The sequence below is a fragment of the Amblyomma mixtum genome, chromosome 1 (genome assembly GCF_055824585.1).
Source record: "Amblyomma mixtum isolate Tamu chromosome 1, ASM5582458v1, whole genome shotgun sequence".
Classification (NCBI taxonomy): domain Eukaryota; kingdom Metazoa; phylum Arthropoda; class Arachnida; order Ixodida; family Ixodidae; genus Amblyomma; species Amblyomma mixtum.
Genome location: NC_143012.1, coordinates 199229247 through 199255503, shown reverse-complemented (window position 1 = coordinate 199255503; position 26257 = coordinate 199229247). Strand labels below are relative to the sequence as shown.

Here is a 26257-nt window from a genome sequence, read left to right as displayed (position 1 = left end):
GAGCTTAAGCAGTTCCAACAATTTCGATGAGAATTTGTCACGAGTATTGGCAAAAAAAATTCGCTCACTGCAGGCGAAATACCGACGAGTTTGTTACGAAATTGCCTGTTCATGTACGTAAAAGCTGTGTACAGCTTCTTTGCACATGGTAACACATCTAAAACGCTCGCGGCTATACTACGTGTTCCCATAAGTGCATGTAATTTACGAGACCGTTTCTCCTCCTTAACTAACGCTCTTTCTTCAGCGTTGTCAATGAAACCTCGAAGTTCAAAGCACGTTTTACAGCACTGAGTGTTTGTGACTGCAGTGATTTGCTCAGGGTGGGCTGCAATTTAAAAAAAGAACTGATTTCTTACTTCCTGGCAATCTGGAATGCCGAGAGAGAGAGAGAAATACTTTTTATTCGCACCCGTCTTAAATAAGGAGAGAGAAGGCTTTAGCCTAAACCCCCACTAATTCCCGCAACAATCGGCCGGAATTACTGGGGACTTGGCGGCGATCAGGGCGAGACCGATGACTGCGTTGCTCCTTTGCTTCGGGGTTGAGTAATAAGGTCTCCCAAGACTCTACATTTCTATTCGGGTCGTTATAGAAAGTGCCCGTCCAGACCATGTGGACACTATCTGCAATGCTATTGCAGTGAGTACATCTAGGATTCAAGACTTCCGGATGCCATTTACGGTACAGCTGGAGGTTTAGAAACACCCCGGTTTGCAATTTCCCCCACATTGTTTAGTCTCTTCTGCTGAGCTGTTTATCCGCTGCTGGATAGGTCTTAAGACCTGGCTTATAATAAGAAATTATTGAAACATTCCTGAAAATTATTCATTAACTCACATCCTGATGGAAAGGATGTAATAGGGTTAAGACAGGACAAAGGGGCCAAGACACACACGAATATGCGTCTCCATTGATTTGTCCGCATCCTTTCCATCAACAAGCACCAACCAGCTCGCATCAGTCCTCTTCTGGAATTCACATGCTTTTTCACTCTGTAATAAAGCCATGACGTAACATTTTGTAAAATAAAGTGTGAGTGTGCACCCCTGATTTTTTCGGAGCTTGTTCTCACACGTATTTTTTCCAGCAAGAAAAAAATTATGTTCAATCCAAAACTTGGACTTTCTCTTAGCTCACGTCATTCTTTAGAGCAGTAAGGCGACGCAAGAACATCGTGGCGTGTTTTATTGAACGCTGGAACGCTTTACTGTGTCCTCTTCTAAGCTTTAGTGGGGCGCGGTATTTCTGCGCATGCGTGCAGTTGTGTAAATTTATTATTGCATTTGCTTGGAGACACAAAACATGCTCAATGATGCTTGAGCAATGTATTTCGTCATTTTCTGGTTTTCCTGTGAGCATGATACAGTGGGACTGCAAGCACCGGATCGGGAAAGAACCTTTGGTACACATTGATAAACTACACATTGATAAACTTTTCATAAAGTTCCTCCCAAACGACTATTCCTAAAACTTTCACGTCTCAATCTTAACAAATCTGTCTTTAATTGGATATGCAGCTTTCTTACTAATTAACAGCATTTTGGTTTTGCTAATAAATGCTCATCTTCTTATTCCTCAGTTATATCTGGGGTACCTAAAGGCACCGTCTTGGGCCCCCTTCTTTTTCTCATATATATTAATGATTTGCCTGCTAACATATGTTCTAACATTCGCATATTCGCATATGATTGCATTATCTATCGGCCTATAACTCACAGAGTTGACATTCTGCTTCTCAAGTCTGACATTCAGCACGTACTAACCTGATGTAATACGTGGCTAATGTCCTTAAATATGAAAAAAAACATCTCTCCTATCATTCCACCGACGTCATTCACAACCATCTTCAAGATATCTAACCGGGAATGAAGAAATCTCTTCAGTATCAACTTATAAGTATTTAGGCATCCATTTGACATCTGATCTAAATTGGTCTTTGTATATATCTCAAGTTACTAACGAGGCAAATCGCGTCCTTGGTTATTTTCGACGAACCCTGCGACTAGCATCCCCATCAGTGAAATCCCTTGCTTATTGAACACTTATTCGTCCCAAATTAGAATATGCATGCGCGGTCTGGGACCCTTATCAAAATAACCTTTCCATTACTCTCGAATCTCTACAAAATCGCTCAGCTCGTTTCATTTTCTCAGCCTATTCTTATCATGTAAGTGTAACTGAACTAAAACGCAATGCTCATCTCACGACCCTAGCGAACCGCCGAAAAATTGCCAGACTGTGTCTATTTCATAAGTTCTATTATCATCCATTGCTTAACTTCGTTATCAGCCCCGCACTTCGCATCTCCAATCGCACAAACCACACGAAGGCAGTCTATCCTCCCCCTGCCCGCACTTCTGCGCATCTGTCATCGTCTTTTGTTCATACAGCAAGAGACTGGAATGACCTGCCAAACGCCATCGTGAATCTGACCAACTCATCATCATTCAAATCATCCTTTGAAGAAATGTTCTGCTGAGTATTCCACCCCCTCAAGTAATACCCGTTCATTGGGGCTTTTGAGGTGCAAATAAATAAATAAATAAACATAACAAAAATAATAAATATTAAAATATTTAGGCAAGAATAATATACACTTTGTTTACTTATTTACTCGCATCAAGAAAAGGTTACTTCGTGTTGGAGGTCAGCAGCAAGGGCTTTCCCGAACACAGCTCTTTACAGCGTCGCAGAGCACTAGCTCAGATAATATCTTCGCCCCATAAAGTCTTCTTTGGTCCAACTTGCTCAGCCAAGGTTCCTCAAGTTATGTCTGCTGGCGGATGCAAAATGCTGGAACTATTTACCCAGGTCGAATGAAGCGTACACCGAAGAATGCGTTCGTTCAGATGCCCATCTACCAGTTACCGTTTTGACGCGCCACTCACATTGTCGTGGTAACCCGACCCAACTGTGATATCCCCTCTGATACACGAATTCATCTGGAAGCTCACCTGGCTGCTACATGGTGAAATGATTGCGTCAAGTGGACTGTCGTGGATAGAGTTGTACTGGGAGAGATCCACAGTATATCTCAAAGGCGCCAGAGAAAGAAAACAATAAGCAAAGAAGCGCAAATTTCACATTACATGCCTTGACAGATGTCTCAAATAGACTCTTTTGTGCAAGTTGTTTCTAACCGAATATCTGAAATATCTTAGTATTGATTTTCTGCTACATTTGGACAACGAGGCCGATTGTTTTCAGCTTTCTCTACAGAGAGATGAAAAAGCTACTTACCAAGCAAGGTACACGTGTGGGCTGCATTTTTCCAAAAGTCTTTTATTCCATGAAATGAGAAAAAAATGTTATGTGAGAAAAGGGAAATATAAAAATGCTGTAATTTTTTTATTCAATGCTTCAATTCGGGTTCGGTAAAGGAGCTCAAACTCAGGAACGAAATGAACCAAAGCGAATGAGCTTTTTTTGCACTTTAGAAGAAAACTGATCTCAAGTATGCACGAAAATACATCGGAATTGTAGGGCTTACCCTGTGCTGTCATGACACTGTGAAATGTGTGGACCTGAAAGAAAAGGCACAGACAAGACGTCACCAGATAAGCGCAGATGATTTTAGCCATTCAGAGGCTCAGGTGTCTTTTATTTTTGGACACAGTAAGCTAGATTCATCAGGTGCCTCATTTTTTTCTGTGATGCTTTCTGACAAGTAACACTCGTAAACATTTTCGCGCTTAAGTGTCAATCGAATGAAGCAGTATAAGGTTTGAGGAGTGCATTTATGTTTCTACTTTATGCTGAAGGCGTCTGGCGATGTTGTGCACCTTTGTGATTAGCCACGAACTGAACTGCTATGAACCCTTCTGTGGTAGGTATAGTGGGTGGAGAGCCGCTGACTCACTGTAAACGTATCAGGTAACTTTTCACTGAACGTGAGCTCAGTTATGCTCATGACAGTGCCTTCTGCATGCGGCTTTTGACATTCCCTCACAGGTTCGCTTCAGAGGAACCACCGGGGTCGCGTCGACGCCAGCCTATGTAGCGCTTGACGACATAGCCATCGGTCACCACGATCGGTGCGAAACGTTTCCGCAAGGAGCCGAAGCTTCATCAATAGGTGAGTAGGACACGCGTCATTAATTTCAGTACGGAAGACTAAAAATAGCAGCCAGTTTACAGAGATAGCTGTTAGAGGGACATGTGATGGTTAGTCGTCGTCCGAAGCCATGCTCCTTTTTGACGTCAACGCCACGTTGAGTGTGGTGCGGGCACGAGTCCACTGCCACTTAGACGCTCACTGATGTGACAGCACCACAAGGTTTAGCCGGACGAACATCCCAAAATTAGCCGCGAAGGCAAGCAGCGACTGCAAGACGGCCCTCAGCTACGCGGTCGTGATGTCGAGCAAAAGCGCCTAGAGAGAGAGTATCCTGACGTGCAAACTTGAGATGTCGAGATCACAAAGTGGCAAGAGGGTCAAGAAGCGCGTGCTCTCGAAGGTTTTGCGCTCTCGAAGATTTTGCCCACGTGGACGAAGCAGACGACAGGGGCGGGGCTTGAGAGATGCTTGAGCGTTCATTCGTTCTCATTATTGTGCCATCCTTGCTCAGCATTGAATGCGTGGTGTGTGACAGACTCTAAATTATAGGGGGATATCACCTGGCGATGCAAGCTTAACCTGATCACTGTTAAAGGAGCGCTCTAAACACAGAACCAAACGAAGAGAACCCCACATAGCGCATCTTGGGTCTTCTTCGCTTGGTGCTGTGTTTGTGTTTAGAGCGCTACATTTGCCGTCATGGTATATAAACTTTCCCAAACAGCTACCCTCATTAACCGCAACATTCATCGGCAACCACATTCAGAGGTTTACGCGCCTAGTAATGAACTTCGCTGAATCTTTGATTTTCAGCGGGTAATGGTTTTACTATAGCCCTGAGCAACAATTTGTCACTAATGTTAATCTTTGAAATAAATGAGAGAGCGTAAGCATCCCATTTGTTTTACCAGATATGCCGGTAGCTGCGGGCGTACCATGACATCGGCAGGTGGCTTTATTTGCTACATTCTTTCCGCGTTTCAAATCAGCTCTTCCAAAGGTTAACTGGGCTATATTCTGGTGGCGTTGTTTTATTACGAAAATCTATTCTTGGACTTCACGGCACCTTGCACAGTCTGTGTTCGCGTACAGAGCCTGAGCTCCAGCCATTATTTAGTGCCTGCTAACATGCCTCCGAACCAGCCTTGCTTTGAAAATTTTAATCTGTCATAATGATTTTGCAGCCATAGCTTGCCATCACAAACTTAAGCACAATACCTTAGAAAATTATTGTTTATTAGGCATGGCTTTTAAACTGCACCGCTCTTTTGCATCTGCCCTCTTACTGTGCAGGGTGATCAAAGTTAAGCTTTAAATTTTTTTTAAATTAGACGTTGACAGGTGCGTCAAAAACACCTCTGCACATATGTTATGCGGCCAAGGGGGCACAAAGTGAGATGATAATTGTCACTCTCAGGCAGCTAGTTGAATTTCTTAGTGACTGCAGTATGTGGGTATGTTTATACTGGGTAACATCGAGGCAGTTTCATTGCTACACAATGCCATTTGGCGACATTCTTTTGGAAAAGTGTGTTGCGAGATATTCGCTTTCAATTTATCAATTCAATTCTCATTAATGCGCATGCAAGGAAGCTGCAATCAGCGCGAAATTTCTCCCTACGTGATGGGTCCTTTCATCAGCGAACTTCACACAGGGACCGGTTTACCTAAGAACTGTTCCCGATTCGCTTTTGGCTATCGAAATAACAGACGCCCCTGACTCTACAGCTGCGTCGCATAGAGAGGATTTTTGCTTCGACTGGCAGCGATTTCCTTTCGTAATTAATCAAAATGAGCGCTAGCTTTGGGGGCGGATATCTCGGGAGACGCATGCTCTAGAAGAATTCTACCAAATGGAGAATGCTAGAAATGCGACCGCTTCTAGGTCAGAATTTAAACTTTCACGCTAACGGCCTTGCTTCGAAGGTTCATTATAACATTTTAGTGAATAATCTGTCCTACGGTGATAAATACGATCTCACTTTTTGAAGCCTTGGCCGTAGAACTTATGTGCGGAAGCGGATTTCACGTACAGCCTTTGTCAAAAGTTTAGAGCCCAGGGGGTTTGCTTCTAAGCAATATTGTGGCGCTCCTGTAGCACTAATGGAGGTCCTACGCATCGGAGGGAGCAGGACCAAAAATCTTCTTACCTTCAGGAGATTTGGGACGCTGAGGACGCATTACGAGCAAAGCAATGTGGCCGAGAAGCAAACCCCCTGGGCTCTAAACTTTTGACAAAGGCTGTACATCTTTATGCCTAAGTTTCGTAAATCTATAAGCTTAATATTTCTTAGTTTTAAGTAAGTAAGAATCCCGAAATGCACTGGCTGAGCTGTTCCATCATATCACGGAAATGTCCTTTAGTGATCTAGGTCAGCCACTTCGCAGTGTATGCAGCACTTGACTTTGGCGAGCACCCTACTTTTTGCATGCTACATCAATGGCGCAGTACTTTGACGCTCAACTATTTCTTCACTGATTGATACGGAAGGCCCATTTTCATTGAACTTCGACCTATGGCTGCTGTCAGTATCGTTCCCTGATTACTGTGAGTTGCGATCGTTCTCGACAAGGCGAGGGAGTGACGTCCTGTTTTATAGAAGAAATGTTATGGGCTGCGCAATAGGACGTCACCCTCAAACATACCATAGAGCCCGGCTATGCTTAATAAAGCACACAAATTATTCTTGGAGCAAATAACGCCGAACTAAAGCTTAGAAATCTTACTTGTAAGCTCAATTAGACAACACTCGGATTTCGGTTGGGGCTTTCACCGTCGTCGATACTGAACGCTTTGTCTCTTCGCTTTTTTTTCTTGTTACGGAAGTCTGTTCATCTTTGAAAGCGTTGCGAGAAATATTCCATTCTTCATTATATACCCCTATTTTGCGCTTTATTCTGTTCTTCAATTCAAAACTAAGAATAACGCTACTGCTGGCCTCCTAGTTTCATCATTATTGCTGTTTGGCTTCACGAGCGCAAACGACTGGTTTTCAGAAATTTAGATCGACCACCACGGCTGTGCTTTCTATAACTGACTCAATCAATGAAGCACTCAATAATAACAATATTTCTGTTGGTGTATTCCTGGATATTAAGAAGGCATTCGACACTGTGGATCTCGATATTTTATGCAAAAAACTAGAACGATATGGGTTCAGAGGTGTATCACTCGACTTCTTTAGAAGCTATTAAACTGGGCGACGACAGTGTGTTATTATTGACGAACACGCGTGAAGTTCGCGTTCTATTTCCGTGGGTGTTCCGCAGGGCTCAGTACTGGGGCCTATACTTTTTACACTCTACATAAACGACTTACCCGATTGCCTAATAAATACCCGTGCCATTATGTACGCCGACAATACCTCATTGTTGGTGACCGCTAATTCCGTTGAAACAGCCAAGCATATTTTAAACTCTGAACTTCAGAGAGTCAATAAGTGGTTTTTAACAAATAGACTCACTTTGAACATAGGCAAGACTAAATATGTTATATTTGCATCCCCTTATAAAAAATACCAGAATACCTGCTCCGCAATATCGATAGGAGATAAAGAAATTGAAGAAGTTAAAACTGTTAATTACTTGGGTGTAACCTTAGACGCTGCATTAAACTGGAAACCGCATATCGAAAAATGGCGCAGCAGATTATCTTATGCATGTTTCGTTCTGGCCAAAGCTCGGCGACATTTCGAAATACACACACTAAAAATAATATACTTTAGCTTCTTCCAGTCCCAATTAACTTACTGCATAGAATCATGGGGGTTCACTTACATCACTTACACTGAACCTGTTTTACGCCTGCAGAAGCGGGCACTGAGAATAATGACTTGCACAACACCGTATACGCCATCTCGCCCTTTGTTTTTTAGACTGCAAATAATGCCGGCATTGCAGCTTCGAGATTTTCGCGTTGCACTACTCGTACTAAGAGTCCTCTCCGGCATCTCCCCCTTTCCTTTGAACACATTCCATAGAGCCCCAACTAACAGCCGTTCAACAGCACAGGGAAGATTTCTGGTTCCTACATCTCGCAATGACTATGGCCAGCGCCGCTTCGAGTATCAAGGGGTAAAAACTTGGAATAAAATCCCCTGTGCAGTTTTTGCAACGTCTAATCCTTATACTTCACTGAAGACCTTTTTTCTGTCACAAATAATTACCTGATTTACAATGCAAATCGCTTAGTGATTGTCTCTTATTATTCTCTGTAGTGTCTATGTTGGGTTTGCCATTCAAATGTCATTGAATAATCACTTCTAAGGCTACTGCGTTTATTTTGTATAAAGAATGCTGTTCCTGCCTTCATAGGTTTGTTTTTCTGCACACTCTTCTATTTTTTTTTTTTTGTCACGAGCCCTCTTGTATTTCCGTAATTTGAATCATCTTGCTTGTACGCTTTGCATTTTTCCACCATTCTTATGTGTATTATTTTGGCATGCAGTAGAAAGCATTTGTCCTCACTAATCTCTTTGCTTTTATTGCATGGATCCATAACTAGCCTTTGGCTAAGGATCCAGACAATGATGTAATGTACTGTGCTGAAGGAATAATAACAAAAAGAATTGAATTGAATTGACTTTTATAATTTAGTGGATATAGGACACAAGGGTGTCCAACGCGCAACTTTTGCAAACTGGAGCAGGGCTGTAGTTATGTAAGCCATTTGTCGAAATGGCTTTAAGGAGTAGTCATGGACCTCTTTAATTTTGATTGTTTTTTCGCTTCCTTGGCGTGACGGGCCGACGTGCTGTAGCTGCGAACGTCTTTAAGTTTTCTCAATTTTCTTTTCTCCTTTCACACAGCGGACCTCCTCAGCTGCACTTTTCAAAGGCGTGACCTGTGCCACTGGACGTCCTCGGGCCTCCCGTCCAGTCAGTGGACATTTGGAGTATCACTCTCCACTGCGCTCGGTCCTTTGTCGCCGCCCAAGAATGGAGGAGGAGGTATATTTTGGTTCAAATCTGTCATTCTACTTTCCGTAACACACTTCTCCTGTAAATTAAAAAAAAACTCAATCTAAAGGAAGCTACATGTTCTGGGTACCTTAGTCTCTGCTTCTGTTTCAGAACTATTCCGGAATAACAAACTGTCAGAGAATGTTGCGCATGTTCGCAGCAAGCTATTGCTATACAAGGAAAAGGTTCGTGAGATTGCACAGTATGAAGTAAGTTGTATTTTACGCTGCAGCCGCTTTTCTTTCTAGCAAACAAAAGCTAGCCTTGTATTTGGGCAAGATTATCATCATCATCACCAGCTTATCTGCCTACCCTGAGTATATCTATTGCCTTACCACTTGCAATGCTTCGCTGCTTACAGTAAACTGCTGCTGCCTTCCGGGACTGTTGAACATTACTTTAGTGTTTTACGTTTAGACCCACCTTTCAGATTTACCCATCATGGCCTTCGATCATGCTTTGCAATTTGTCCCGTTAGTTACATATCAAGGAAATGTATCAGCAAAATGTATATTGCTCAGGCATTCTCCATTAACTCCATTATTCTATTATTTCTTTCCTCTCTATTATTTCCAACTAATCCCAATCTATAGATTTGAACATCGCTTGCAAGCACCCAGAGATCACGCGTTAACGCCTGCAACCCTTATTGTCGGTGATTTTATTGCTTTCTTTATGGAGGACTATGGTAGCTGTGCAGACACTACTGACATTTTCCACTATATTGACATGTGCCTTTTCAGCAACCTGGTTCCATGCCCCGCGTGACTGGTCAGGTTTCGACCGCGTCAAATATTTTCTTGTGCTTTCGGAAGGCTATAATGGGGTTGCTTATATTCTGCGCATTTCTGTATCACCTCATTGGGGGTGTGAATATGGTCTAGAACTATTACATATATTGTCTGTAAAACTCCGCAGCTACGTTAATTACCGTACCCATACTGGTAATGAAAACTCCGCAGCTACGTTAACTTCCTTATCCATATTGGTAAGGACGTTTCCCTCCTTGTGTTTCAGCGAGAACACCTAATTTTTGCCAGCGCCTAGTTTCCCCCCAACTACTTTTAATCTGCCTCCTTTCTTTAGTGCATGTCAGATTCTCATCATAACATACTTCACCATGGCTTTATCTTACGCTTATTAATTATTTCGGTGGCTGTGCTAGTTCTATTGTGTGTATGCGGTTAGAGGCTGCCATGCTTTAGGGTTCCTTAATTAGATCTGTCGACTCTGTGAGGGACTGCCAGTGTCATGTCAGGCTACCCTAAGCCATTACTTCTATTGTGCATTTTGTAATGATATTTTTCAGTTTGTCTCTTGTTTCATGTACACCAAAGTCGCGGTCCACTGTTGAAATTGTAGATTTGCTCTGCAGCAGAACCCTAAATCCTTCCACGTTCCTTCTTACCGCGAAGTCATTTATGTGCCTGTTTTTCAACGGTTTCCTCACTTTTCTCTGCAAGTCTAGGCTAACCGGAAATATTCCCAGCCAGTTGTTAGTACATCCCACACTCTAAACACGAATAATCTAACTGGGAGTAATAAGCGAGTAAGCTGTCCTCTTGCGGATTTCTATTTATATAAGCGATTGCGCTGAAGTACAGCTTACTTCCCTTTTATTCCACTTTGTTTAGAGCGCGCCTTCCGAGCTACTCTACATCGTGCATTTCAACAGGCTGCTGGCACAAAATGAAGTCCATTTCGGTTTCAGTCTCGCCATTCAGTTTCTTCTGCGTCCACTTCCAGTTCACGCGTTTGCGGAAGAAAGATTTTGTCACATGTAAATTATGTCGCGCTGCAAAACTCTCCTAACTCGTCCAGCCATTCCCAGAACGCTTAACAAAGTCACCCAACTGCTTGATTTTTTTCCTCCCTCTTGCCTACTAGGCACCGAAGCCGCTCATCAGTGCAGTGTCCTCATTTCACTCATTGCAGACTTCGTGTCTTCACAGTAGTTTTCGCCTATTTGATCGACATGATTGGATGTGAGCCCGCAGGCGTGTGCCACCTTGGATCTGTACCCCTCATTAGACTTCATTACGAAAACGGCCACCCCTCATTAATTCTATAGCGCTTCCATATGTTGCAGCTATTATCTTCTTGATCAATAATCCAACCTTCAGTTCTCACCTTTCCGCTAACAAACGATAGCAGAGCATGTCCCTCCCTTTAGTACTGTCCATGCTTCGTCTGTACTCCTAATCTCAGTATGCTTTATGACATCCCACTCCATAAGCGCTAGCTCCTCAAACAGCACTGGTACGCCAGCCGCACTATATAAAGTTCAAGCGTGAAATGTTGCCAAGTTCAGTTTCTAGCGGTGGTATGTCGGGACACATAGACCCATAGCAACCATTGCTGCGTCGCAGGTACGACTGGTGCCTGGTTCAGTTGCTCCGTAGGCGCTGGGAACTAAAGGCCGGGAATAGTTGGTATAGTACGGCGAAAACCTTTAATGCCTCTTCGTTGTCGACAGAAGGGTGTCGACAGAAGGTTGACAGTAAAAGGTTGTCAGCAGAGGTGTCACTCTTTTCTAGTCAAACCAGAAGAAGATCTTTGTGCGCGATGGGATTCGAACCACCATTCTTCCGCTCCGCCGCCGAGCGTGCTAATGACTACGCTACCTCCTGCCAGCGCATATGTAGTTCTCCTACTCTAGGACGCTGGAGAGTGTCTGCAGAAAGACGTCGAATCAGACGGATGCCTCCCAAACGCCCTCCAGTGTCTCCAGTATTTAAGATTCACAAACAACTGTGTACTTAATTAACATCTTAACCACACATCAGTGACACAAGCAGCAACACCACGCCAAACGCTTTCGCCTCGCCGCACTTTAGTTCAACAAAGCGCCAGCCTGAATTTTTCATGCAGGATGTTGTGGGCGACTACTAAACCATGCTGGCCAGCTTCTCTGGTGACAGGGCGCGCTGCTGGCTATGGTCGCCGGCTTTGGGCAGCCCCTAGGCATGCTTTTTCGATTCTGTCGACACTCCAGCTTTGTTTTCATCTAGTACAGGACAGCGGTGCGATAAAAATTCGAACCGCGTTCCTCTTGCACGTGGGAGGGATGGTCAACCTGTACAACATCACAAGTCTCACGACTTGCTAAGTGTTTCTTTGCAAAGACTTAACGAAGTGTACGTCTTTCCATTTTATAACATATATACGTTTCGGTTACCTTTAAAATAAACGGTACGAGCATTTCGAAGCAACAGGTATAGTTCTGAATGCTGCTGATTCGAAAGATTTTTGCAAGAACACTTGCTTCTGCAGTGGCGGTTTCCTATAAGATCCGTGATTCTAATGGCAGTAAAGTCGGTCGTCTCTTTCCTTAGAGAATCAACACGCTTACGTGATCTCCTCAAAAAATACATGCTAATATCTGCGCCTGCGCCATTATCAGCGTAAGGTAACCATTACAGCGTGGCTCTATGTCTTTAACTAAAACCCAGTATATGCGGCAATATAAAAATTCTGAATCTGAACATTTTCATTTTTGAAAGCGCCTGATATCTTGTCCGCTATGTGTAATTATTTCGGGTGTGATAAAATAAATGCCCAGAAAAGTAGAGAACAGGCTCGCTTCTTCTTTCAGTGAACCAGAGGTAACTGTTTCAATCTTATATTTGAATCATGATATAGTTCTTTTTAAAGCGTAGATTCAATGCCAGTTAGAATGTGACATAAGGACTAAGTAAATTCGCATTTGTGAAACGAACATTAACGCACGCGATCTCACTTTCCGTTGTACCACTTTTTTCCAAGGACAAAACCATGAACCCACAAGCTTACGAGCACCTTAAGCAAATCATTCTTTAAGTGAGGAGGAGCATGCATTGGTTAAATCATGAACATGGAATCAAAACTAGTGATTATCTTTACTTGCACAATTGAGGTGCCATCGCATACTATGGCTAACATTAGTTTTTTGCAACAACCCATCCTAGATGAAAATCTCTACATGGTCAAGTACAGAAGAAAAAAAATGGCAACATTTTATTGCAGGTAAAGAGAGTAGAAGTGCGAGATTATGTGTTCAGCCTAGTCGTCTCATGGTTTTGCTTTAATTGGTCGTGTGCACGTCTGGCAACCACGTCAGTTCGGTAATAGTATTAGGTTTTGAAGATAACAATGTGCAATGCACAGCGCGAGAGTGTGTTGCAATTTAGCATGGGCATGATCGGCTGTGGTGATAGCATAGTAGAGCGCCATATACAGTAGAGACGCAAGAGCATTATGAGATCAAATGGTGCCCCGTCCTCATTATCAGTGCTTAAATAACGAAATTCCCTGTGAGTCAAGTGGCAGCTCTTTCTTTATTGTGTTTTGTAACACATCCAAAAATTAACCCCTTCTCAGCAGCGCAAAAATCATGGTCTGTTGTTTCGGGCTGTTTACATATTAAGCATTTCCTTACCCACTGTAAAAAGAAATCTTTACCCTCTAAAAACTGTTGAACTGGTAGCGTCCTCATGTCTAATTTAAATAAAGGTCTTTACTTCCACTGGCAACTTCATTTTCTTCACCCTTTGTAAAACATCACTTCCCCAGCCCCCACTGTACAAGGCCCTGTATATGGGCTCTGAGAAAACAATATCACAAAGATCACGTTACCAATTTTCCTTTTAGTTTTGAACAAATAACCATTAGAAACACGTTCGGAAAGGAAGCTAACACTTGCTAAAATCTCGTTGTAGTAACCAAGAATTCCACCCTAGAGCTCTTCGGTGAATACAACAAACTCCGGTAGCAATCGCCGCAGCCTCATTTGGCACACGGTGCGCATGAACGGGTCTGTGACGTCGCGAAAAAACAAAAAAAAAACGTTTCGACGTCGCGAAAAAACAAAAAAAAAAACGGTTCACCAGCTGCCTTAAAAAGAGGTGCGCTAGTCCCAGCCCCCCCATCTTTTACCCACAGGAACAGGTTCGTTCTGCTGCAACGTTCCCATTCGGGATGAGAATGGCAAGCTATCATTGTGATACAGATGCTCGACCTGCCCGAATTTTTTTGGGGGAAAGAATGGACTGGTTTCTTGCCATCCAAAAAGCAGCGGCGGAGCCTCCCGAATGGATCTCAAGACTAGAGCCGTTGTGTATGTTGCAGGAATTTTATTCTGACGAAACCAGACTCATGTTGGCTGACCACGACAGGGTCGTATGTACAGAGGGTTTTGTGCGTTTTTCCTTGAGTTAATTTTGGTCAAATGTTAGGTGCAAAGCCAAGCAATATAAAAGAAAAGTGGCGATAGCATAGCCCTCTCGTGCCGTGGCCAGCTAATTGTTCTGGTCGCGGGTTCGAATCCGAATCTCGGCACTATTTACTTTATTTATTTATGGTTTGGCCGAGGTTGCCCCCAAGATAAATCCTCATAGAATCTCGGTGAGCCTCTTACATTTCGTCAAGCAGGGCTTTCGCACTAAAACACCTTATTTCGTCCCTTGAAGCGCACTAGAGAGCAGCGGGTTTTGCTTCACACATTAACTGGGGCACTGTTCATTTGTTCATTGTGGCTTTTTATGCTTTCTGCAGAATATTACAAGGGGCAATAGTGATTGAGTAACGCGGGATTAACACTCTCAGGGAATGCTTCCTCCTGGCCAACTCGCAACATGCCGGCATAGGGAGCATGGTTTTTCATGCACAGAAATGGTCTTTTATGAACGAGGGGGAGGCTGAGTGCTACAACTAAGTGGTGCCTTTGCATTGAAGTTTGACCTCATCTTGGCGCAGGTGGCATGGCGTACCTGGATGGACGCAGGCTTACGCTCGCCCGAGGCACCGTGCAGCTGCAGTCTGCCGTGGTCGGGCTGCAGACCCAACCATCGTGCTTCTCTCTCTGGTACCACATGTTCGGCGGCCGAGGTGCCACGCTGTCTCTGAATATCTGGAAGTCGGACACAGTGAAAGTAAACACGTGGCGCCCTTCACTGGTGTTCCGTCAGGGAGGCCGCACTACGGCCGATCGATGGTACAACGTGCGCCGGACAGTAAGCCTCGACGGTGACCGCAACAAGGTACATATGCGTTCATTGTCTGTGATGCTAAAGTCCCTGCAAATAGTATTGTTTACGGATTGGAAAAACACAGCAAGGTTGCTATTTAAGTTTTTGCAGTAGCGTACTAAAGTGCAAGTATAATGAATACGCTTAACAGCTAGCTACCCAGTATTTAAGCCTCTAGGCACGTCACGTTTTTAATTAATCAGTCCTACTATGTCTCAGTTTAGATTCTTCCATTTTAGTGGCCCTCAAGAATAAATAGAGAATGCAATTATGGGTGTGGCACGCACGGCACTATTAGCGCAGCGTCTTATAACGGGCTATTTAACTATACATTTTTGAAATTTTCATTTTTGGTAGAAACTTAAAACGAACATTAGCTCCTCTAAAACCGTTCTTCTGTCTTCTTTAGAAAAACATACTACCTGCTTTCAAGAATTTTTTTCAAGCTCAAGACTTCCAAAGAGTATCCGCATATAAATATCTCAGCCCTAATTTCGCGAAATTAACCAGCTTTCGATCATGAAAATTTCTAAAGCACCTATCTTAGACACTATTATTGTCGCTGTGACATATAAAAATGGAGCTTCTTTGCTTTGGTGATTGAACTTTCGAATTCACTGCATAAAAATGCACCAACCTGAGGCAGTTGTTTCGGTAATTTCCTGCATATGCAAGCAAAGCCAGTTTAAATTTCGTTTTCAATGAAAACGCCGTTCTTTCCCCAATCACAAGCGTGAGTAGGTTGCGGCTAAAGAATGACGGCAGGCAGTGCAATTTCCTATACCAGAAATATTTGTGGACGGCCGCCACGCGCCAGTAAGAGAACGAAAAGAGCAGCGGTTGTTTCCTCCAATATTCTGCAGAGTTTTTTGCAGAGCAGCTAGGTGGATCCGGTTGCTTGAGGACACTGTGGTTGGCAGAAAGGTTGCCTTCCCACAGGCTGTCATATTCTTGTAAGAGGTAACCAAATGTAACGGACGTGGCATCGCGCTTTTTTTGCTCCGTGCAGTTCGCCTTCGTTCTGTCAAACGCACCATCCCTGCTAGGGCCTGCACAGGTGGCGCTCGGACCATTGAAGCTGACGCCCGGCGAGTGCGAAGTCATGACGGACGGTGAAGGTGAGCCTAGTATCGCACCACTGCGCACTTCCTTTCCCAATTAGAGTAAAGCTAACAGAGTCTCGAAAAGTCTTTCAGATGAAGGCTAACAAGGAAAGTTTCTGTAGTGCTACCAGTATTTGGTACTGTTACGGGCTGTGGTAGACGTGAAAGCACAGGACGTGTGATGTAAAGTTGATACCATTTTCTAACCCCGTGTCTCGAAATAATGTCACTCGGAATCTCACTCCACACCAGCGTGCCTGATAATACAGATGCGCAAGCGTAGGCTAAGCGCGTGAAACATGAAAATTACTCGAGCTAGGAGTGTTCGATATTTACATGTGATTTCAGGACGCATTCAATGTATAAACACTTCTAGAATTTAAAAAACCGATGGGACAGGCCATGAAAATCCCACTAACCCTGCTCCGAAAGTCCATGTTCAAACTTTCCGTTTTTCCTTTTCTTAGAAGTCGCTATGGCAAGAAGCACACATGAGTACATCTTCTGTTTGGAACACTTTTGAGTGGACATATTTTACGGCACTATGTTAACACTGATTTGCTGTTCATTTGTGCAGAAACGTAGCACCTTCCAAACCTTTGGACTCTTTGGTCATGCCTGTTCAAAAACTTGCATGATCCAAGTAGGACACTGTCATATATGTTGCAGACGTCAAAATAAGCTAGTTGTGAGGTCACTTCTCGCAGCGAAACTACTGGCCAGTGCTGCTAAAATCTAGGCCGCAGTGCAGGACAGAAACTTAAAATACGCGACCGATACCTATCGGTCTGATCTATGACTACAGCCTCCGCCAGGCCCTATCCAGCCCTTCTCTGTGGGCATGCGAGTTGATGGAAACTTCTGTACCGCGCTAACAAATGAAGCGCAAGACAACACAGACGCATGCGCTCCTAACAGACGGGACGGGTGAAAACAACAAAGAAACGTATATGCGCTGATATGCGGCTTACGTCGTCTAAGTATCTTGATCCGCAGTTCCGCCACTGGTGGCGCGAACTAATTAAACGCCTTCATAAAGGAAATCTAAAAATTCGACAAAATGAGCATTTCCTTCGTACCTTTTTTCAGTATCAGTCTTCGATTTTCGCGCTGTCACATTCCGCCAAATCACAAAGCAAGGGACAGGGACTGCATTCAGGTGAATATTTCTTCCCTGAGGTGCATTTATAACATTTTTTTAGACTGCCATGGGTCTAGAAAAATTTGTTACACTATTCTTCACCACCAAACGCCCCGGCAAACAAGAGTAGAATTGGCCTTAAAGTGGCGTGCAAGACAGCCTCTTGAAGGACACCCAAGAATTCTCAATCTGTTTTAACAACGGCAGATAGATTAGAAATGATATCGTCTTGCTGACCATATTGAGGCATATTGCAGACAACACCTGGTAGATGATCTTTTTCGTTAAAGCATGTGGCGACTACAGTTTACACTTTGTTCTAACATGAACTGGAGCTCACGGGCAGATAATGTGGTCATTAATTCTACCAGATGAACTAGCTGGTCGGTGTAGAAACTTCTACTGCATACTGCTATTCTATCGCTGGCTTAAAAAAGATAATTTATCTGTTGATTTCATCTTATTCGGACGTGAAGTGTATTCCTAAATTTCGTAAGATAACATGTTTAAAAATGTCTCTGCAAGAAATGGTGGTGTCAAACGATTTACGTGAATTTACCACAACTTGTCTCATATGTTTATTCTTCTGACCTGCGCAGGGTACTGTGACTTCGAGTTCGACACATGCACCTGGACTGGCGCGAAAGGCTGGCAGCGGCAACAAAAACAAAAGCCCGCGGCGATCATAGAAAGGCGATCGGGACCAATCAATTCCGGTGAGCAATAATTATTTCACCATCTGATTTTTATTGACAAGAATTATGAGGTTTCGAGCTTGACAACAGTTGAAGGATAAGAATATATTGTGCGAAAACTCACAATCACTTGTTTGGGATATTGATAACAAGAATAGAGCGACCCAATGCGACATCTGAAAAAACAAGCACTCCCCAAGGTGAGCTATGAAGAAAACATAAAAATATTGATGTTCAGGAACCGTTGCGGGAGCCGTGTTCACAATGGCACAGAAACGAATAGGCCGTTGCTTATGAAGTAAAAATGTTGCGCATAGAGCGTATGTATATCCCGGGTAGATTTTCCCACGTATTGTTTATCGCTTTGCTTGGTATTTCAATGCGGAGGGACTCCTTAAGAAGGCGCGCAGATAAAGATTTTTTCTTTTTTCAAGTATATGCGCGGAATACATACAAAAATGTGGCCCATGTTTTGATACTGTTCTGCTAGGGCACTGGAAGCCACTTTTGCATTCTTGGCGTCACGCTGATGTTCTTTGAATCGGCATCTGAAATCCCCTATTTTGCCTTCATAGGTTGCGTTGCATTCATTGCAAGAAATTTTGTAGACGACGTTCTGGCGTCGTCTAGAAATTCCAAGACGTGGGGCAACCTACTCGAGGTGTACATATGCTCTGTACGCCACGTTCTTCCTTCATAAGCAATGGCCCATCTGTTTCTAGCTCATTGTGAATGAGGCATCGGTAGACGCCATGTTTTTCCTTCATAAGCAAAGGTCCATCTGTTTGTATATCATTGTGAATGAGGCATCGGTAGGGATGTCGATGGGTTGGTGTCTTTCGTTTTGCTTCATATTTCGCCTTGGCGAGTGTTTGTTTCTTTAGATTCAGAATTCCCCTCACCAGACGAATGTTCGCAAAACAATGTACTAAAAATAAATACGAGAGAGGGGTAGCGACATCCAAGGAGTTGTTTTTAATTCTGACTTGTACCTCAATAAATCTCAACGCTATATTTTTTGCTTTGTACATTTTAATGCGATAGAACAAGAACCCCCCAGTTCGCAAAATCTGTCCGTCAGTCCTCACTTCATAAGCCTCGGTTCGCAGCAGGCAAAGTGGAGAGATGCTTATCCGCTCTCCAGAGTAGAGGTAGAGGGGAATAAAAAGTGGGAAAGAGAGGACGAATACAGGGTGATAGGTGACGAGTGGCAATTGTGGGGAGAGTGCAAAGGGGATACGGCGTCTTTCACCCTGAATGTTGGGTTGGATCAGAATAGTGGAGCGGGCTGCGGTGTCACACGCTGAATTGCGGAGTGGATCACGATCCCCGCTTTCACGGTGCCAACCTGTAAGCATCAGCGGTTGCTCCGTCTGAGAGGAAGACTAATGCTAGCGCACACTCTGCCGCATCAATCCCGTCGATTATGTGTAATGTATTTATTTCGGAAATAATTTTGCTTGGTGCACCATTTATAAAATAACACATGGGGTTCATATTATGACTTCGTCGACAAAAATAAAGACCACAAAAAATTGTCGCACTGCGTGTAGACGTAGCACCGATTTCATACATGCGAAATTTAGCCTATAATCAGCGAGAGAGGAACCGTCCAATTTGTTTCATGCATGGGTCGTTAGTTTACGTTTCTAGCCAACCCACTGTCTCGTAGCTAATACTTATAGAAGGATCTTTCAACAGGACAAGCGAAACTGTTGCTCCGTGCAATGTACACTGCGGTAACGAGGTATTTTGGCATCCGAGTGCTTAAAAAAAAAAACATTCGGCTTGGTCATGAACTCCCCGTAGACTGCACTTTTGAGTACTTTGTGCTTACTTGCGCCTCTTTGCTGTTGCTAACCTGCCCCTATCAAATACGGAAATCAGTTGTCGGTGTAGTTTCAAGGAATATAGGAGCTATTGTAGTGGAATTAACAAGAAATGCTATTGTGCAGCGCTCTGTTTTTAAGGAACGACAGATTTTAATAAGCAGCTTTCATTGACCAAAACAGAGATTGCGTTATGCCTTAACTGAGTTTAGAAGATGCATTCTCCCTATCGTGGTGAGTAAACTATATATTTTGACAAATTACTCTGAAGACGGCTGACATCCTAATAGGGAGTGAGGGCGACAAGAAACGCAGAAAAATCGATATAAGTCAGAGTGGTCTTGCCTGGTTGAAAAGTGCGAAAAGCCGGGTGAGCTGGTTTGAATTTGCCATTCTACAGCATCGTGAAAACAGAAACACCATGAAATAGGATAGCATAAGCACAGGATATGCTGTCTTCCCTCATTGTTACGCATGCCCGTGCTGGATCGCGGCCAAGAAGCGCCAGGTACCTCGGGTGTTTCTCCTTGGATGATCGGCAGTTTTAAAAAGTAGGCTTTTTGGGATAGAAGAGCACTTTTTTCGTCATAGCACTTTCATCTGTGTAGCGTATCGGAACAAAGATAAAATTTGCTAGCTTAAGGCTAACAGCAATACATAACAAAACTTGGGTTGGGCCTAGTTGGTGTGTGCGCTTGTGTGTGTCCCTGTGTCTTTCTTCGTGATTCGTCCTTTGATTGCGCATCCTATACCTTCACAGCAATACATAAACTAATCCTAAATTCTCAACTTTTTGAAGTATTATCGTTAGTCTCCTGAATTGTTGGGAGGCATGTAGCCCACCGTGAGTAATCTCGATATCGGTTTTTTGGAATTTCTAAAACGCAGTTACCGTCGGTGCTGTGGCCCAACAAATTTTAGCTACTTCGACGAGATACGTCCATTGGAGAGGTCACTTTGCCTGCAAGCTTTTTGAAGATTCATGTATTTTGGCACGATGTAGTCAAAGTCTGTTCGGCCACAGCGCCGAGGGTTACTGCGATTTCGAAATTATAAACCCTTATCTGGATATTACATATGGTGGGCTACCCGCCTCACAATAAACAGGGAGACTAAAAGAAATAGTTATCAAGTTGTCTATTAATTATTAGTTAACCATTGTGCTAGTTAGCATGTCTAAGCTGTATTTTGGTGGGCAATACCACTGACGTTGGTAAGCCGAAAAAAAAACGCGCTCTTCTCACTCAAAAAGCTTTTTTTTTTAATTGCTCTGTATCTTAAGTGAAACACTTGGTATAGAAAGTCGAATACGACGCAATAGCCTTCTTCAAAGTGGAGAATGAATGCTCTATTCTGCACGGAGGTGACCAGGACCATTTCGTCTTGCCTGCGGAATGTGTGGGTGAGCCAAGGGCCGAGTGAAGATCAGCGCTGGGATGTATATCCGTAAAAAAAAAAAAGGAACGCGGCTTCGTCATTGTCATATGTTACCTTGGGAAGAACTAAATAGCCGAATTACTGGTCTTCATAAGTCGGCGCAAGTGTAAGTGTATAGCAGGACTCTATACAGCCATAGCTTCAGTTAACCGCATTGTGTAATGATATTTTTAGGGATAATATCAATCAGAAAGCAGCAAGCAAATAATTCTGCATAAAACTATCCTCAATACGCGCTTCTTAACGTCAGTATAACATTGCGAACGTTTGCTTTATTTGAGGTTGGCAGCTGCCCCATGAATCATTCATATTTGAAATAGTTTCTCCCGTAATGGTGCAGACTGTTATGACAATCTCGACTTCCATGCTTAATCCTTCTTAGCTTCGCATAAATGCTCAGAAAAACATTCTCGTTTCAAGTGTGAGCTTGGCGACCAAGGGATTTTGTGTGCTCTTCCGTGATTACAGAATATTTCACAACAGCAAGGTACTTTCAGCCGTTCCAAAAAAAGCAATGAAGTATTTATTATTCGCGAATTATCAAGCTTGTGTCAGGCAGTGCCGTGGTTGTGCAAAGACCGATTCATACCTATACAAGTCTTCCTTGCACCTCCTATCAATGCACACGCCTAATCTCAGGTGAAGGGTGGGGCATACGCCAACACTCAGAGTACAAGAAAAACAGACACTGGTCACAAACGCCTGCGCGGCAGGCACGGCAGTGCAAAAAGAAAATTTCAAACACACCCCTAATTACATAGTGGGTTGACAATGCGATAAAAAATTGAAGCTGTTGAGGCCTTTACGGGAAGTTGCTGATGGGGCTTCAGAGACCCAGGCTGCTGTTTCCGAGCAATCCTGTGCAGAAATACCCCCCACGAACCTCATTTTCGCACAGCCGCCTTCGGGAGGCTATCTAACATGCACCTGTACCTGCGGTTGTGTGTCATTTTCTTCGAAGGCATTAATAAACACTACTTGGCACTGTTGACAGGCGGACGCCTCAAAGCGACGAATATAGTCTAGTAACTTCACCTTCATCCATGAAATGGGCATTCTGTTATCTGATAGCGTCACTGCCGATCTAGTGATTTCACGTTCCTCCAGTGAATGAAATTCCTCTGGTCTCGTCACGCCACTGATGACGTCCTGCCATCTCATCACTGAATCATTGAATCGCAGAGTACAAAGGCCTCCAGCATTTCACCTCCATCGAAATGCGACCGCCGCGACCAAGATCGATCTCGCGTGTTTCGGGTCAACAGCCGAGCACCCTAACCACAGAGCCGCCACAGCGGCTAATTCAAGGTCGTGCTTTGCCACTATTTTAGGACTATTATCAACACAGGTTGCGGCGCGTTGGAGCTTAGGGTGTTCTTTTTAAACCGTTGTTTATTGCCTACGACATAGAAATAAATTTTATCATGGAAAAAAGGAGATGGTTTTATGTGATCAAAACGATTTGCGGATACAATGAAATTTAGGGGAGGCAGATGATGCAGCCTCTGCGTTCGAAGAGCACAGAAGGCAGACCTGTCCGGCGAGGGACCCCCGCGGCCAGGGCCGGATTCTCGTCAGCTTAAAAACAGCGCAGACATTGACAATTGACATTACCAATTTTTTCTCTTCCTCTTTCAGTTTACGTCATGACAGCCACCAAACAGTCTACTTCAAGTAGTGGCGCTGAGTTGACGAGCCCTCAGTGGCAGGGCCAAAGTGAGCCAAGGTGCCTGGAGTTCTGGTATCAAACAACAGGAGGAGCCGGTTCTCAACTGCAGGTGAGGGTAGCGTTATGGTAAATTGAGCAAGCTATTCCTTTCATGTCTGTAGTATTTTAAGGTGCCGCAAAAGGTTGGCCTACACAAGAAGCGTGGTAATCACCTTTGTGCTGGTCTGAATAACTCAAATATAAACAGAAAAATCGTTGCAAGTTACCGCTGATTGTATCCATCTACATGCAAAATTTAGAATTTATGACAATTTACCGACATCAGGCGTACAAAATTTCTGAGCGAGCTGTTTCCTTATTCTGTACCTCATGATTCCTGCCCATCTTATGCCTCTAAAGAAGTTATTGTGTTATAATTTCCATTGGTTTTGGAAGCTCGGTAGCCACTGCAGGTAGGAGACGGAAGATTTCGCTTATGTTCTTAGGGAGGCGTGTGATTTGTGACTAGCACAATTACCTAAGCTACCACGAAAACACCCTACCGACTAAGCTGGCCTCTCTTTGTTGCAACCTTTTAGATGCCAGCTAAATTTAGTTCAATGACGCTATAGCACTATTCTCTTTGATAAGCCGGCACAGGAGCTTAATGCCTCATTTTCATAGTGCACTAACATTCAGCTGACAGGACCAATAGATCAGTAGAATATCTGCATCCTCCCGAAGAGAGATTGTCTCCCGACTTTTTAAACAGCTGTTTTAAAAGATCTAGTGGCTTCATAGACCCTGGGAATTTGTATTTATTATCAACTGGATTTTTTCTCTTTCATCCACATGCATGGACGGTAACAGCAAGTTAGGACTATAAGGCACGCAATGGTTTTCGGATAAAACGTTGTAACAAGTGACGCGAAAGTTTCGCACCGTGTTGTTAAAAGTTAAAAAAAGCTATAATTTACGTTTCTCTGAACTTAAATTAAAGTCAGTGTCCTCTCCTGCACCCACTTCGTGCGTGTTTGTACGCCAAAAGTATTTCTAGAGGTATGGAGCTTTCACGAAAAAAAAGGAAACTCACGGGACTGTTACGGTGTGTAGCGTGAACGTTTCACAGTTAGCTCTGACGTGCGAGCAAATATTATTTCTATTATTCTGGTTGAAAATAGTAGGGTCCACTGTAATGCTATAGCGCATGTATACTGCCGCATCGCATTGCCCATCATTCGCCTTCCGTACAGTCTCGCTGGCTACATTAGCCTATACACAGTGACACAGTCATGGCTGAAGCTGACCTCAGCAGCGTATTGACTCAATGCCAATTTCGCCGAACGAGCCATCGCCGCCGCTGTGGAGCGCCCTGCCGCAAGACACACCCTACCACCATTCCACTTTTCAGAGTCATTGTAATAATCTCAGCATGACACGCCATATTAGCGTTTGCCTCTCGCAGATTTCTTCCCCTTTTCTCCCCTAAAAGTTGCGTGGCATTTTCCTCCCTGTACTTGGCTATTTGCTAACCGGAGCAGGCGGGCTGTCGACTCCGATGGCGCGAAACTGAGGAACTAGCTAAGAAGAGCAAAGGCTCTAAAAAGGATAGCAGAAATGAGAAAATACGTGCTACCAAGGGCATACACTTGCAAGATAAGTTAGATTGTGATTGTAAGAGTAATAGGAAACAAATCAGCTGAATAAGTTACACGCTGAGCAAGCAATAACGTCGGCAGTTGTTTTCTATGAGAAAAATGAACGAATAGTTTTGTTGTTTTTGTTCAATGTTATTCAGATTCTTTTCTAAACTGGGCTTACTGAAGGAGACAGAATATTCAAAGATATATGGTCTACTCAAAGCGTTAGCTCCGTTCCCGAAACCACTAATTAACAAGGCCTGGAAAAAAACGCTGACATTCAATGCTGTGATATCATCATTGTGCTGTCCATCTTTTCTTTCTAGATTGAAGTTTTGACGAATGGAAAAAGTGAAGTTGTGTGGAAGAAGCCTTCTTACCCTGGTCCTGAATGGATGCTGGCACGAACACAAATAGTCCAAGAGAAAAACTTTCAAGTGAGTTCTTCAACTTTTTTATTCTGTGAGAAATCATACACGGGAGCATGCCCTAACCGTGATCAAATAAATCATTTAGAAAAGTTTAATGCTTTGAATAGTGTTCCTCAGGGCGTGCCTCTGTGCGAGTCTCTTACGCGGAGACTTCCTTAACGCGGTGACGTCAAGAAATTGCACTCGCGTTGATGTCAGTTGCTACTTTTGCACAGTAGGTGGAACAGCTTCTGTCTGTCCATGCCTAACATACGTGTCACAGCTGCTGGCTGGACTGCGAGCCTGCAATGTGCTCCTGCGCTGCAAAAGCACCACATTTTGAAAACCTGCTTAACTCTGACGTCCCTGTACAAGCAAAGAAGGCGGAATTAAGTATGCCGCGACAGATTTCTTCCCGGTAAATACCGCGGCCAAAGGTTCCATCATATACCGTCAGGTCAGAGTACTTGTTAGAAAGAAGTGAAATCGCAGTCACCGGCCTAACAAAAGAATGGAAATGTTTCGCATTTCTTACGGGCGGCTTGCTCACATGGGGTTGATCAATGCATCGTCCTATTGTAAGCGTGAAAATGCAAGTAAAGCTCGAGATTAAACCAGTGGCATGTTTACCAGCGTCATGTTACAGGCGTCTAGTGTCATTTGAATTAGTAGCGATTGTGTAAGAAACCGTGTCATCGTAACTATATCCGCCTTGATTAAATTTCCGTTCCCTCAGCCTATGCCAGAATGTAGATGCAGAGTTTCTTAGCAACAGTGTTCGCCTGATGTTTTTAGAGCGGCTTACCTTACGGCGAAGGTTCCAGCCTAAACGTAGTAATCAAGATTGCTGTCACATAGACACTTGTGTTGTGCGTATCCAGGTACACTTAGGGCGTCTGAAGGTTGCTATTCCTGTCTCTCAGGGCATGCTCTCTACTTAACGTGACAAGCTCAGTGGTATCAAACTACAGAGTGCCAAGGGACAGGTGCTTTGGTGCCCTGCTTTCACTGGTCACAAGCCCGAGTATGGGTCGGGGTGATTCATTTAAAACGAACTTCGTGCAGCAGAGAGATGATAAACGACCATTACGTCTCTCTCATAAGCACAGATGCGAAGTATCCTGGAAAAGAATGCAACACCATGCGAAGTAGTACTTGAGAGAGGCCATAGGAGAGAGAGTAGTTTTGCAACAACAAAGAAAGGCTTCTATCGAAACTCCCAGGTACTCCGATTCAGCATCATAGGCCCGCATCCATTGAGTCACCACAGCGGCTTCTGATTCATAGCGTTGTTCGGCATCCTGGACTCCCCCTTTCACTTCTTCCTT

At 43.7% G+C, this 26257-nt stretch overlaps 1 protein-coding gene across 1 annotated transcript in view; it reads left to right on the top strand.

The window, feature by feature from the left end:
• Positions 1-26257, top strand: part of LOC149370515 (MAM and LDL-receptor class A domain-containing protein 1-like) — a 196959-nt gene that overhangs the window by 52796 nt on the left and 117906 nt on the right. The window contains exons 16-23 of the mRNA XM_089577902.1: positions 3955-4078; positions 8869-9009; positions 9133-9230; positions 14754-15038; positions 16036-16144; positions 17870-17986; positions 22870-23009; positions 24846-24956. Of these exons, the coding sequence (XP_089434028.1) occupies positions 3955-4078; positions 8869-9009; positions 9133-9230; positions 14754-15038; positions 16036-16144; positions 17870-17986; positions 22870-23009; positions 24846-24956 (1125 nt within the window). The remainder of the gene's footprint in view (positions 1-3954; positions 4079-8868; positions 9010-9132; positions 9231-14753; positions 15039-16035; positions 16145-17869; positions 17987-22869; positions 23010-24845; positions 24957-26257) is intronic.